Genomic DNA, 14,268 nt, shown 5'->3' on the forward strand with positions numbered 1-14,268 from the left:
TCCACTGTTAGCTGCGATTCCAGCGTTGATTGCCGCGGCCGCACCAGCAGTGGCTAAGGCGGCGGCGTTAGGAGCCGTTGGTACCGCGGCGGGGATGGCATTGAAGAAGGCAACCGGGAAAGGCTACAAAAAAAAACGACCCGTGGCCGGAAAGGGTCTAAGACTACCGGGAACCCCGTATTCATGGTACTCGGGAAAGGGTCTAAGACTACCAGGAACCGTTTATTGACTCGGGAGTCAATGACTCCCATGTCTAATTTTGATTTAATAGGCGCCGCAAACGCGCTAGCGATAAAAAACTTCAGAGGTGTTTTTATGAGGGATCAATTACCGGCGGCCCCAAGGAATACTGAAACAGGCATAATTAACCTCGATGGGTCCTCCGGAGCGGGAACTCATTGGGTTGCGTACGCGATTGATCCGCGTGCAATCGTCTATTTTGATTCATACGGGTTAGCCCCGCCGAAAGAGTTCATGCGGTATGTCCGGGCGTGTTCAGCCCGGGCGTGTTCAGCCCAGGCGTGTTCAGCCCGGGTTTTTTATTCCACGCTGCCAACACAGCGATTAAGTGACCCACCGATATGTGGCCGTGAGGTATTGAACGTACTCGCGGCGATTTCATCATCGCGGAAACCACCTCATGTGGTTGTAAACGAATACACTAGTGGGGTTGTAGAAGCTCAACGGATTTTAGAGAATAACATTTACAATAATAATGATTGATATCTGGGGGCGACCGGTTTCGGCGCTGAAACAATCCGCGGAAACGACCGCCGCCGACATAAAAAAACTAATTGAGGATGAAATCGCTGATATGTTGTATTTCAAGACCGCCAGGGTAAATTGAAATCCGGTAATGTGTCACTGAATGACGTTTTAATACGACAGCGTGATGCCGCCGAGAACGCTATCGCGCTGTATACCAGCGACGGACGACTCAGACCAGGTAAACATATAGTGGAGATAGAGAGAATAATAGAATTAATCCGAGACGGTACTATAAGGTTGAATGAATCCGTGATCGAACTTGACGCGCATGTGAAAAAATCTGCCACCGAGGTGAAAAAATCTGTCACCGATATACAACTCACTACCGCTAGTTTTTTTGGAACCCCGACGGTAACCGAACCGAATCTTGCAACAATAAAAAATACTATTTTGGAGTTTACGACGCTGTCGGGCCAATTTACCTCGTTACGAAAAAATGTTAACAGGATCGATGACAACTTTGATAAATTCCTTGGTAAAAAAAATGCCAAACCGGATGAAATCACAATAACTATAAATGATATCACTGCGTATGGACAGGAAATAGAAACAATCAAAACTGATGTTGCAACGAACAAAAGGAGTGTAGACGCGCATGAACGGGAAATAGAAATAATCGGCGCTAATGTTGCAACGATCATAAATAATGTAGACTCGCATGGACGGAAAATAGAAACAATCAAAACTGATGTTACAACGATCATAAATAATATGGACACGCATACACAGGAAATAGAAACAATCAAAACTGATATTGAAGCGAACAAAAAAAATGTAGACGCATATTGGCGGGGAATAGGATTAATTAAAACTGATGTTGCAGCGAACAAAAAAGGCATAGACGTGCATACATATGAAATAGAAACAATCAAACTTGATGTTGCAGCGAACAAAAAAAGTATAACCGAGAATACACGGGAAATAGAAACAATCAAAACTAATGTTGCAGCGAACAAAAAAGATGTGGACACGCATATACAGGAAATAGGAACGATTAAAACTGATGTTGAAGCGATTAAAGACGGACTACCGAGAGTAGCAGAGCAATTCGAAAAAATAAAAATCCCTCATGAGAACATCATCAACACAGTATACACAATTCGGCATGGATCATTCGATTGGACTCCTACACAGAATACAGTAAATATCACCGCAACTGTTAAGGGCATTTATCGATTGACACTGGTTTCAATGATGCAGTTTAATATATTATCGTCGAGTTCATCCGGGTTTAACAATACAATATCAACAATTATAGACAAGAACGCAACTGAACAGTTTACAATTTATGCCGTTGATAGAAATCTAGCCCGGGCAAACATTACATGGTATGTGGAATTTGCAGCGAATCTAAGTAATTAAAAACACTAGCTCTTTTAAAATAAAAATGACCACCAAGGAAGTTGAATCAGAGGTATCACCGACGTCACATCAATATCGATTCGATACCGCAAAAGAATTTTCCGCGAACTTGAAAACGCTTTCCGAACAATACCGTGTAAAAATAAAAAAATACCGTCGTAAAATAACCGCCATCGACGCGGTCGTGTACTCGGTGTCGGGTATAGTAGCTGGCGCCGGTGTTATTTTATCCACGGTGACCACGATAACCCCGATCGCTGTTCCAATCGCTGTCTCCGCAATGACAACAGTTGCTGGAGTTGCCAACGCAATCACTAGGAAGATATCATCGTGTTTTCAGAAAAAACTCAACGAGTATACAGTAAAACATCAAATAGTATCCGACGCATACTCGAAATTATCCGGGTTGATCTCGTTATCGATTGATAATTTGTTCGTATCCGATGTTGAATTCTCCACGATGGTCCAGTTATATAGCTCCGCGATGTCAAAAATCGAGGATTTTCAACTGGAAGCCGAAACCACCTGGTTGTTAAAATTAGACACTAAAAACAACGAATAATAATAATGTCGCTGAACCCCGAAGGGTCTCAATTACTTCAGCGGATCGCGGAGAACACCACTCCGGTACAAACAAGTATGATATCGATAACATCAACGAAACCCGAATTCAGTGTGAACTTCCCATCACCGGTTCCAGTAAAGGAAATAGCGCTGGCAAAATTGCGAGTATATCACAGTTGGCCTAATATCCGAGCGGACGCATTTAACGGACAACAACCTAATAACTCGCTGGTTTTTGCACGGACAAATAAACCCGATGGGACCCCAAACTGGGAGGAGGTTACAATACCAACTGGGTCATACCAAATAGAGCAAATCAATAAAGAATTTCAACGCAGGATAAAATCGATCACAGGAAAGGAATCAAAAATCGCTATTACGGTTCATGAACCGACGTTATCGTCGACGATTGAAATAAGCACACCGGGGTATATGGTTGATATTTATAACAGTTCAATAAGAACCATACTAGGATGGCCTGAGAATCCACCCGCGGACACCCCCCCATCAACTATCCTCAGACACGATAACGGAGATGGTGGTAGGCATATTGCTCCATACAACGTAAATATCGCATCAGTGATAGCGATCAATCTAGTGTGTGATGTTATCGAAGGGAGTTATCAGGTGGATACCAAGCAATCAAATCAAGCTCAACAGGGGTATATCCTTTATTCGTTTTCACCAACAGCCCCTCCGGGATTTTTGATCATTGAGAGTCCGATTAATCCGGTCTATATGCGATGCCATGATCGGTTTTTAACGAGAATTAATTTCAGACTTACCGATCAGTCAAATAACCTAATTGATCTGCAAGAGGAGGAGTTAGTGATCACTCTGTTTGTAAGATCATAGCAGCAGGGGGGGCGATGACATCGACGCGGTCGTCGATGTGCTTACCGGACGCTGACGACGCTGGGGATCGGCGCGCAGAAGGTGTTAATTAAACCAAATGACGTTTGGACGATCCCCCAACGACGTCGTCGTTTTTTTTTACCAGGCGCTGACGACACTAGATCGTTGAGTTGCAGAAAGTAATAATTAAGCAAAATAACGATTGGACAAAATGTCCGATTCGCCCCCCCTGCTGCTCATCTTCATTTAACATGATGACCAGATATCTATAGAAAATATTTCAAATCTAGTTTGGGCTTTATGCCACCATTGGTAGCAATCACAAGCAAGAAATTTTTTGTTGCCAGCAGGAAACTTTCATGTGACATTAAATATGTTCCAGTCACTATTAAAAATAAAACAGGCTTTTATTATTGTGTTGCTGACTTCCTTTGATCAAACATCTTTGGCTTGCTTTGATTAAGGTGCATCTGTTATTGAAGGTGCTGCTAAAGGCCCTCTTTGAGGTAACAAACAAATGCTTGTTTTGTATTGCTGCAGCGACATCAAATAATTGTAGAATATTGACTGAGACAGATTCTTTCTTTAATTTGCTTAGTATATATACAGAACAATCTGTGCTTCAAGGGTAGTTATCTTTGTAGTTTCCGCAAAACTATTTTTCTGGTACATTTTTAAAAAAAAAAACTATTGCTGTCATGTGGTTGATTGTAGTTGTTCCCATTCCCACTTTCAGAGGTGGTTGATTGTAGCTAGTCAGGTAGAATGATTATTTGAGTTATATTACAGCACAGTACCAAGGCCAGGCATCAGCATAAGCGGATTATAATATAACAATGCATTGTTAGGGTGCTTTGTCAATATGAACAAAGGATTTGTTTATGTAACAATAGATTCCAGTGCATTTTATATCCAAGTTTGCGGCTTTCTGTCATGGTGTCTTTGAATTTCTCCACTCCAAATCCAAGACTGTATATACAAATTGTAACTGCCAAAAATGTTGTAGCCCAAAAAATCACCAGATGTATATTTTTTCACCAATTAGGTAGAAAAAAATCGCAAAATTTGCAACATTGCCAAAGCCCAGCATGGTAACTGCTGTCCAGGGGTTCTAGGGTATCTTTAGCAATGAAAGTTTTAAGTTTCCATGTACCATTATCCATTGTTCATATCCACTAATTAACACTTTGACATCTATTTGTTGAAATGCCTACAGCAAGGATAATTGTTAATCAATAAATATGTCATTTTGATAGGGAATGGACACATTATTCACAGGCAAATATTTGCAGTTGTTGTTTCTTCTGTGTTTTATAAATCATTGCCTTATAATTTTGAACAATGTTTAGCTGTGAGATGACCAGCAATCATTTATTAATTGATTTATAAATTAAAGTGAGAATCTTGAATCAATCACCACATTGTTTGGTGCTTGGTACTGTGTGCTGTTTAAGGAGCAGACATATGTCGACTGTTGTTTGAGCAACAGTTGTACACAAAATGTGTTGAAGACAAATTACAAAGAAGACTTGGTAACTTTCTTGTTCATGGATCAATGATAAGATTAACACTTATAAGCTGACATCTTTTAACAGTCAACAAAGATCACAGTGCAATGGTTGACGACTGACACATTTGAAACGAGCATTCACAAATAAAAATGTTTAGCAATATTCATATAAACAAAATATGCAATCATAAAACACTTTTATCTTCAAGAATACAACACATGTTGCCAAATTATAAAATCAAACTCGTGTTTATTTTGGCAGAAAACTTCCAAAAATTGGTGAAATTGTCATCAACTTTTGGCAGCCATGCCATAATTCTTCAGATTCATACATGATCTCATCCCAAAAATGATAATAGCTTTTTACACGTTACTTTTTATACTTTAAAAAAAATTAGTGTGTGCAAAAAAGCTATGCCATGTTATATCCGAATTTGTGCTATAACAAAGCTCACTATGGCTGGGTTATACTCTGGTAGTCGTATCGGGCAGTGGCTGTTTTGTTATGTGCCTTACAACAGAGATGTTCCCAGAGTGGACAATCGTGTAATTCCTTCAAAATTTGTATGAATTTTGTGTTCTTGGAAAACAGTAATGTGCAAGAACTCCAACAAATTTTTCAAAGTTGCGCATATAAAATTGTATTCTGCACTGCAGTTTACATATTTTATTTCTGTTACAATAAATTGAACAATCTTAAAATAATATAAATATCACTGTATCTCTTCCATTCCAAAGTCTGCAGATATACTTGAATACAAAAGGATACATAAAAATCCCACTAATTATTTATAACAGACATACAATGCTGTTGGGCATTTCTGCACATCTAAGGTTTCCATCTCCAATACTGTAGCAAAATGCATACCAAATTTGACTGATTGATGAAAATAAAATAAAGCAATGCTTACCATTTGAAAAGAGGCAATTGTCACTAGAATATTCTGTTCAAAATAATATTAATTTTGGACACAGGGGATACCACCCACATGTTTTCCTGACTTGTAATATGTCGGCCTATTCTGCGCACAGCTTTGAAAAGATGTAATGTTTATCCATCAGGCTATAGAAATGAAATAAATTACTTTGGACTGTTTCTGTCAGCAGTTCAGTCAAGTAATTAGGTCAGGTTTATAGTTAGTTTTACAAAATTCAACGTTGTTGTTGTTGTAGGGTGTAACACCATTTTTCAGCACATGATAGGTTATACATGGTGGCCAGTATTAATGGTGGAGGAAGAACCTGGGAAAACTTGAATTGGCTTAGATTTTAGTATGCCAGCTACCATCCTGAAGAGGCTACAGAGGGGATGAGGCTATTCATAAGGAAATGAAAACATGTGAACAAATTAAAAAAGTTTAACAAACATTCTTGCTAGATGTGCCATCTTCATTTAACATGATGACCAGATATCTATAGAAAATATTTCAGATCTAGGTTTTATGCCGCCATTGGTGGCAGTTGCAAGCATGAACTTTTTTGTTGCCAGCAGGAAACTTTAATATCACATTAAATATGTTCCAGTCACTATTAAAAATAAAACAGGCTTTTATTATTGTGTTGCTGACTTCTTTGATCAAACATCTTTGGCTTGCTTTGATTAAGGTGCATCTGTTATTGAAGGTGCTGCTAAAGGCCCTCTTTGAGGGAACAAACAAATGCTTGTTTGTTATTGCTGCAGCGACATCAAATAATTGTAGAATATTGACTGAGACACATTCTTTCTTTCATTTGCTTAGTATATATACAGAACAATCTGTGCTTCAAAGGTAGTTATCTTTGTAGTTTCCGCAAAACTATTTTTTCTGGTACATTAAAAAAATAAACTATTGCCGTCATCTGGTTGATTGTAGTTGTTCCCATTCCAATTTTCAGAGGTGGTTGATTGTAGCTAGTCAGGTAGAATGATTATTTGAGTTATATTACAGAACAGTACCAAGGCCAGGCATCAGCATAAGTGGATTATAATATAACAATGCATTGTTAGGGTGCTTTGTCAATATGAACAAAGGATTTGTTTATGTAACAATAGAATCCAGTGCATTTTATATCCAAGTTTGTGGCTTCCTGTCATGGTGCCTTTGAATTTTTTCACTCCAAATCCAAGACTATATACAAATTGTAACTGCCAAAAATGTTGTAGCCCAAAAAATCACCAGATGGTATATTTTTTCACCAATTAGGTAGAAAAAAATCGCAAAATTTGCAACATTGCCAAAGCCCAGCATGGTAACTGCTGTCCAGGGGTTCTAGGGTATCTTTAGCAATGAAAGTTTTATGTTTCCATGTACCATTATCCGTTGTTCATATCCACTAATTAACACTTTGACATCTATTTGTTGAAATGCCTACAGCAAAGATAATTGTTAATCAATAAATATGTCATTTTGATAGGGAATGGACACATTATTCACTGGCAAATGTTTGCAGCTGTTGTTTCTTCTGTGTTTTATAAATTATTGCCTTATAATTTTGAACAATGTTTAGCTGTGAGATGACCAGCAATCATTTATTAATTGATTTATAAATTAAAGTGAGAATCTTGAATCAACCACCACATTGTTTGGTGCTTGGTACTGTGTGCTGTTTAAGGAGCAAACATATGTCGACTGTTGTTTGAGCAACAGTTGTACGCAAAATGTATTGAAGACAAATTACAAAGAAGACTTGGTAACTTTCTTGTTCATGGATGAATGATAAGATTAACACTTATAAGCTGACATCTTTTAACAATAAACTAAGATCACAGTGCAATGGTTGATGACTGACACGTTTGAAATGAACATTCACAAATAAAAATGTTTAGCAATATTCATATAAACAAAATATGCAATCATAAAACACTTTTATCTTCAAGAATACAACACATGTTGCCAAATTATAAAATCAAACTCATGTTTATTTTGGCAGAAAACTTCCAAAAATTGGTGAAATTGTCATCAACTTTTGGCAGCCATGCCATAATTCTTCAGATTCATACATGATCTCATCCCAAAAATGATAATAGCTTTTTACACGTTACTTTTTATACTTTAAAAAAAAATTAGTGTGTGCAAAAAAGTAATGCCATGTTATATCCGAATTTGTGCTATAACAAAGCTCACTATGGCTGGGTTATACTATATAAACATTGATAACTACTGGTAGTCATATCAGGCAGTGGCTGTTTTGTTATGTGCCTTACAGCAGAGATGTTCCCAGAGTGGACAATCGTGTAATTCCTTCAAAATTTGTATGAATTTGTGTTCTTGGAAAACAGTAATGTGCAAGAACTCCAACAAATTTTTCAAAGTTGCGCATATAAAATTGTATTCTGCACTGCAGTTTACATATTTTATTTCTGTTACAATAAATTGAACAATCTTAAAATAATATAAATATCACTGTATCTCTTCCATTCCAAAGTCTGCAGATATACTTGAATACAAAAGGATACATAAAAATCCCGCTAATTATTTATAACAGACATACAATGCTGTTGGGCACTTCTGCACATCTAAGGTTTCCATCTCCAATACTGAAGCAAAATGCATACCAAATTTGACTGATTGATGAAAATAAAATAAAGCAATGCTTACCATTTGAAAAGAGGCAATTGTCACTAGAATATTCTGTTCAAAATAATATTAATTTTGGACACAGGGGATACCACCCACATGTTTTCCTGACTTGTAATATGTCGGCCTATTCTGCACACAGCTTTGAAAAGATGTAATGTTTATCCATCAGGCTATAGAAATGAAATAAATTACTTTGGACTGTTTCTGTCAGCAGTTCAGTCAAGTAATTAGGTCAGGTTTATAGTTAGTTTTACAAAATTCAACGTTGTTGTTGTTGTAGGGTGTAACGCCATTTTTCAGCACATGATAGGCTATACATGGTGGCCAGTATTAATGGTGGAGGAAGAACCCGGGAAAACCGAGAAAGAACCACCGACCCATGAGAAGCTATTGGCAAGCTTTCTCACATACCCACATTAGCTGAATCCGAGACTCGAACCCACACAGACAGAGGTGAGATGGCAGTGATCCGTAACAGAGAGCGCTCTAGACCACTTGGCCACTTGGGGCCCCTCAAAATTCAACGTAAAAATGCCAATAAATGGCAAGCGATATTAAACAAACTAAACTGATCTTGTAAAAAAGTTTGTAAAGTTCAACATTTTATATTAAAAAAAATAAGCTATTATGTGGAAGAAAAACAACAGTGAATAGAATGCAGTGTGTTTACAATGTCTTGTTGATGGGGAAAAATTACTGCAGAATTTAGAAACAGACTATACGCTGGGGAATTTCTTGAGAATTCATGTTCTAGCGGCAAGTTGACACGTTGGGTAGCATACGATTTTGTACACGTGAGACAACTTCTGGCAAAATAGGAAACATGGATTAAAATGCAATATTGTTTTAAGGTACACATTTCCATCTTTTATATAATGTATTTATTTGTTTGATTCTAAAAGATGCATAGTAAATTGGATTTTGTGGGTTACAGGTTCAAGAAGGTATGGAGTGGGTCTGGATGTTGCCATTTAGAAATCACATTTTCTTGTGCATTTTGAGTCTAAATGTGGGTATTTTCGTACACTTTATGAATATCACTTTTCTTAATTAAAGTATGATCATCCTTTCAAGTCACATTGATAAAGCCTGTTTCAATTGATAATATTGGTGCCATGTTTTTTTCGATATAGACTGGTTCTCTACATAAGTGGTTATCAAACAATATTTAATCTGTGACAAAAGGTTTAAAATTTAAGAAACCTTTATGTTGTCTTCGAGTTATAGTACATAGCCAAATGGTCACACACATCGACAGTATGAAGATCAGTAGGCGGAGGTGTACAATGGATCAGTGTCACATGACATGAGCCTCAACCTGTACTTGTTATTTTGTGCCTCACTTGTTCCTGATAGCACCAGATATTGTACTTGATTTGAATCGTGAAACTGTTTTTTTCGGAGGGGGGTAAATATTTTTTAAAACATGAATTGGTGCCCTACAGCTAATTTTATTACCCAGTAATTATGAACGGGCAGATACCTGAGTACCCAGATACCCATTGACCCCTTTATTTTTTATATTTACAGAAGTTGTGGGAAGGTAACCCTTTTGCATTGGAAGTTGGCTGTTTAAATTTTAGGATGCCAGCTCTTACACTGAATGCTTAATGAAATGATCATATGTAGGCATTAAAGGCTAATGCAGTCAAGTCCAACTTGGAAGCTGGTTACCTTGAATGTTTTATAGATAGAGTGTGAAAAGCTAGCTATGCATATGCCCCTTCAGACAGCAGACTGAGAAAGCTGGTTCTATGCACAGAACAGTATAATTCACACATTAGAGGGGACATCGTTTCAAGATTTTAAGTTTGATAGAGCTGTAACAGAGTGGAGCAGGAAGAAAGAGAGATGGATATTTAGGTGTTAGGTATCTAATAAACTATGTCCATCCCCCCCTTTTTTTTTTCTACTCCCACCTTGTTTTGGTGAAAAGTTGGGAAATCTCCCTTTATGATATAAATCCTGGGAGCATCTCTGGTTCCATTGTATAAACATTCATAACCATTGGCCATCATATCAGGCCTTGAATGGTTTTTAATAATACCTTTAGACCCTTGAAAGTATCAGCGATGGATTTGTTAGTGATATTGGTAGTAAGAATTGTCATTACTTGTTGTGTTATCAGTGACAGTGTAAATATTGAAAACAGACTTGCCATTAGTTGTTGTGTTGTCAGTGACAGTGTAATAATTGAAAAAGTCTTGTCATTACTACTGTTGTCAGTGATAGGAAATAATCAGAAATATTTAATTTCATGTGCTGCATGCAAAACAAAATGTCAATATTCTTTTCCATTTTTAGGGTACAAACTTCCAGCTAAATGTGAGTATATATATTTATTTTTAATTTTTGCATCATTGAAATCAACTTATGCAAGGTACTAATATGAATCTGCATGACTATTACTGTAATTGAAATCAACTCATGCACAATACCAATACTTATCTGCTTGACTAACACCATAATTGAAATCAACTAATAAGCAATACCAGTATGTATCGGCTTGACTAACACTGTCATTGAAATCTACTAATAAACAATACCAATATGTATTTGCTTGACTAACAGCCATTGAAATTGACTAATAACCAATACCAGTATGTATCTGCATGACTAATACTGTCATTGAAATCAAATAATGTTCTACATCACTCAATAACTTGCTCCCCCGTAACTCACAAACCCACTTATAATGTGAGGTCAGGTGTAGATCAGATTTTTATTACTAGAACAGGGCCTGAAAATAGCAGTGGTTTAAGATCTGGGATCTGCAGTTTTCCCAGTTGGACCCAAGAGATTAACATGTTAGAAATCCATTGGACCTCCCACTTTTCCTAAAAATGGAAATTAAAAGTATACCTCTTCAGTCTCAGAATTGTTCCTTAAACAAAATGTAAGATGTCAAGAAATGTATATGCAAAATGACTTATAAGTAATGTTGCTTGAAGACTAATAACACTTTTGATGTATACATGAGAGTCAGACTAGAACATAGTGTGTAGAAAAGGGTGTGAGCCAGAGCTATTTTACCTCTAAATTCAAGTACCCTTCCACATAAGTATCAAAGTCTCAAGACCTAAAGTCTAATCTCATTCAAAGGTGCTTCACCTTTTTAATTGGAAAGAGACAGTTCCAAAGTTGTCTGCTTGAAGCCTCATTCAACAAGTCTCAAGATGTCCGATATAATGGCTGGCTAAAACAATGTGTTTCATGCATATTATATGACTGATCCTATGCCATAAGGTTGAATTAGCCACTGACAACAATGCTATAACACGAACTGACCTTCAACACCTGGTTCTGCTCCAGTGAACATATCAGACAATCAGTATGAGTCATGAATTTATTTTAAATTTTGTTTCTCATCCATATGCAAATCTGAAAAGCTGCAAGAACCCCAAAATGAAGAAAAATGTACCCAAGCAAAAAAAGGAATAAGCCAAGCAAGGATGCAAAGCATGACAAACACAGTGTACACACATTTGAAGATCACTAGTAAACAAATAGGATGTAAATAAAAAGTGATTGGGATACAGGAAAAATGTTGTGTTCAACCTGGTTAAAGTTACCCAATATAGCTGACAAGTCCAGCACGTTATACCATGGTACAACAAATTTAAAGGTTGATTTGAATTCATTTGGATTTATCTAGAGTCCTGTGACTGTAAAAAAAAGATCATTTAAGACCACTGAACATTTTATTCAGATCAGTAAAGATAGGAAACTGCATTGTTTAAAAACAACTATTTTTTTTGTTGAATTTGATGTTCCTTACAAACAGCTCAGCAACTTGGACCTGTTTATATACATGTCAGACCTAGTTCCCTCAGAAGCTGACAAGTCTTGGACATGACACCCTTCAAAACTATTTTCAAACCCTGTAGCTCAGCAACTTGGACCTGTTTTTATGCATGTCAGACCTAGTTCCCTCAGAAGCTGACAGGTCTTGGACATGACACCTTTCAAAACTATTTCCAAACCCTGTAGAAAATTTTAAAAGATTGGCCCCTATGAACACGAAAAAACTTGTCAAAATAGGTAAATGAAATTTTTATATATTTCTAGTATTAGTGTCAAAAACAGTGATTTGTACCTGGAAACTTGAATCAACATCTTGAAATTCTCATGCTTCAATAAAAGAAAGTCATTATTTTCCAAGCAACATTCTTAGTACACTGTAAATAACAATATTCAATGAAATTTTGATAAATTAAAATGTCACTGATGCCTTCTGGAGGCAACACTTTGATAAATAAATACCACATAAGTTTTGTAAGGTGTAATTCATGTTTAAGGTGTATCATTGAATTCTGTTTCAGTGTAATTATCATAAATGCAATATGCAAAACATGATAAATGTCAGTCTACCATCAAGCTATGTCCACAAGTGTTTCTGTCAGAACCTGAATAGGTGGCAGCATGTTTTGATATCCGACTTGCAGAAGTAATTTCTGTATTGTTGCACCTAATTAAATGCAGACCTTACATTATTTTATCAAATCAAAAAAAGGGGAGAGAATAAAAGGAAAGTTAAAGTGCCTGCATATTATGTTTGCATCAGCTAGTGGTCATGTTTGTGTGTCAGATCAAGACATTACAATTGATTGATCAAACACTGTTATAAATATTAGTATTCAAGTAATACAGTTAAACTTCCAAAACTTAGCCTACTTATTCACAAATGTGATGAAAGATAGCAAGGCAACAAGGTGAAATGAATTCTTGTTTCACAGATATGGTTCATTATGAAGAAGTGAGTACCAGAGTTTGTAGTGAACTAAAAATTCTGGAGTTGGCACTCAGATATTTCCTCAAAGATAGAAGAAGTTATAATATTACTTGTAATGAAATCACAGCATCAACATTTTATAGAATCATTTTAAAAATTTTAGTTTCAAGATTGACAGTTGTTTTCACAAAAGGCCCCTCAGTAACTCTGAGGAAGAAATGTATACTGATATGTGTGTGTATGACAAATATTGCATTGCTTACTGTGTGTAACAGATTTATGATATGCTAGCATTATTCTGTTTCTAAAAAATAAACCAAAGGAAGTTTATATCATGATAAATTATTTAAGATCATTGCAGCATGTTCAGTACCCATCCAGGCAAGCCTGGGTTGACTGCCTTGGTGTGTTCTTGGGAAAGGCACTTGCTGCTAGCACACTATAGCCAACAAGTTTAAAGTGCAAATGAAACCAACAACATACATCATTAAGGTATACCTGATACATGCAGATGTGGTTTCCTTTTCATGTTCTATGCAGTTTATAAAATAAATATAACAATATTAGTCACTTTTCTCAATGTTACTAGCATGCAGTGGAGATAGTATCATTTTACAATAATGACCTTTGATCCAATTATTTTTAGACATCATCCACACTGTTGGCCCAATCGGTGAAAAAGAATTGTTGCTAACAAATGCCTACGAGAATAGCCTGAAGGTTATGATGGAAAATAAACTTCGATCAGTGGTGAGTACATTATGTTGAAGTTGTATCAGAGTGTTAGGTAAGCAGTGTATTTGCAGATCAGATGCCAAGCATCTTCTCCAGGACATCAGAATTCTACTAGATGACCCAAGGACTTCCCATTGATGTTCCTTTATGCCCAGCACTTTTCCAGGACATTAGAATTCTAC

At 36.7% G+C, this 14,268-nt stretch overlaps 1 protein-coding gene across 2 annotated transcripts in view; it reads left to right on the top strand.

Annotated features, from left to right (window-relative positions):
• LOC149805769 (uncharacterized) overlaps positions 1 to 14,268 on the top strand; it is a 125,757-nt gene that overhangs the window by 29,860 nt on the left and 81,629 nt on the right. For both annotated transcript variants that reach the window (XM_089950454.1, XM_089950453.1), the window contains exons 5-6: positions 10,924 to 10,944; positions 13,998 to 14,101. In XM_089950454.1, the coding sequence (XP_089806580.1) occupies positions 10,924 to 10,944; positions 13,998 to 14,101 (125 nt within the window). The remainder of the gene's footprint in view (positions 1 to 10,923; positions 10,945 to 13,997; positions 14,102 to 14,268) is intronic.

The sequence above is a fragment of the Sinohyriopsis cumingii genome, chromosome 2, assembly GCF_028554795.1.
Source record: "Sinohyriopsis cumingii isolate HCF-2022 chromosome 2, ASM2855479v2, whole genome shotgun sequence".
Lineage (NCBI taxonomy): Eukaryota > Metazoa > Mollusca > Bivalvia > Unionida > Unionidae > Sinohyriopsis > Sinohyriopsis cumingii.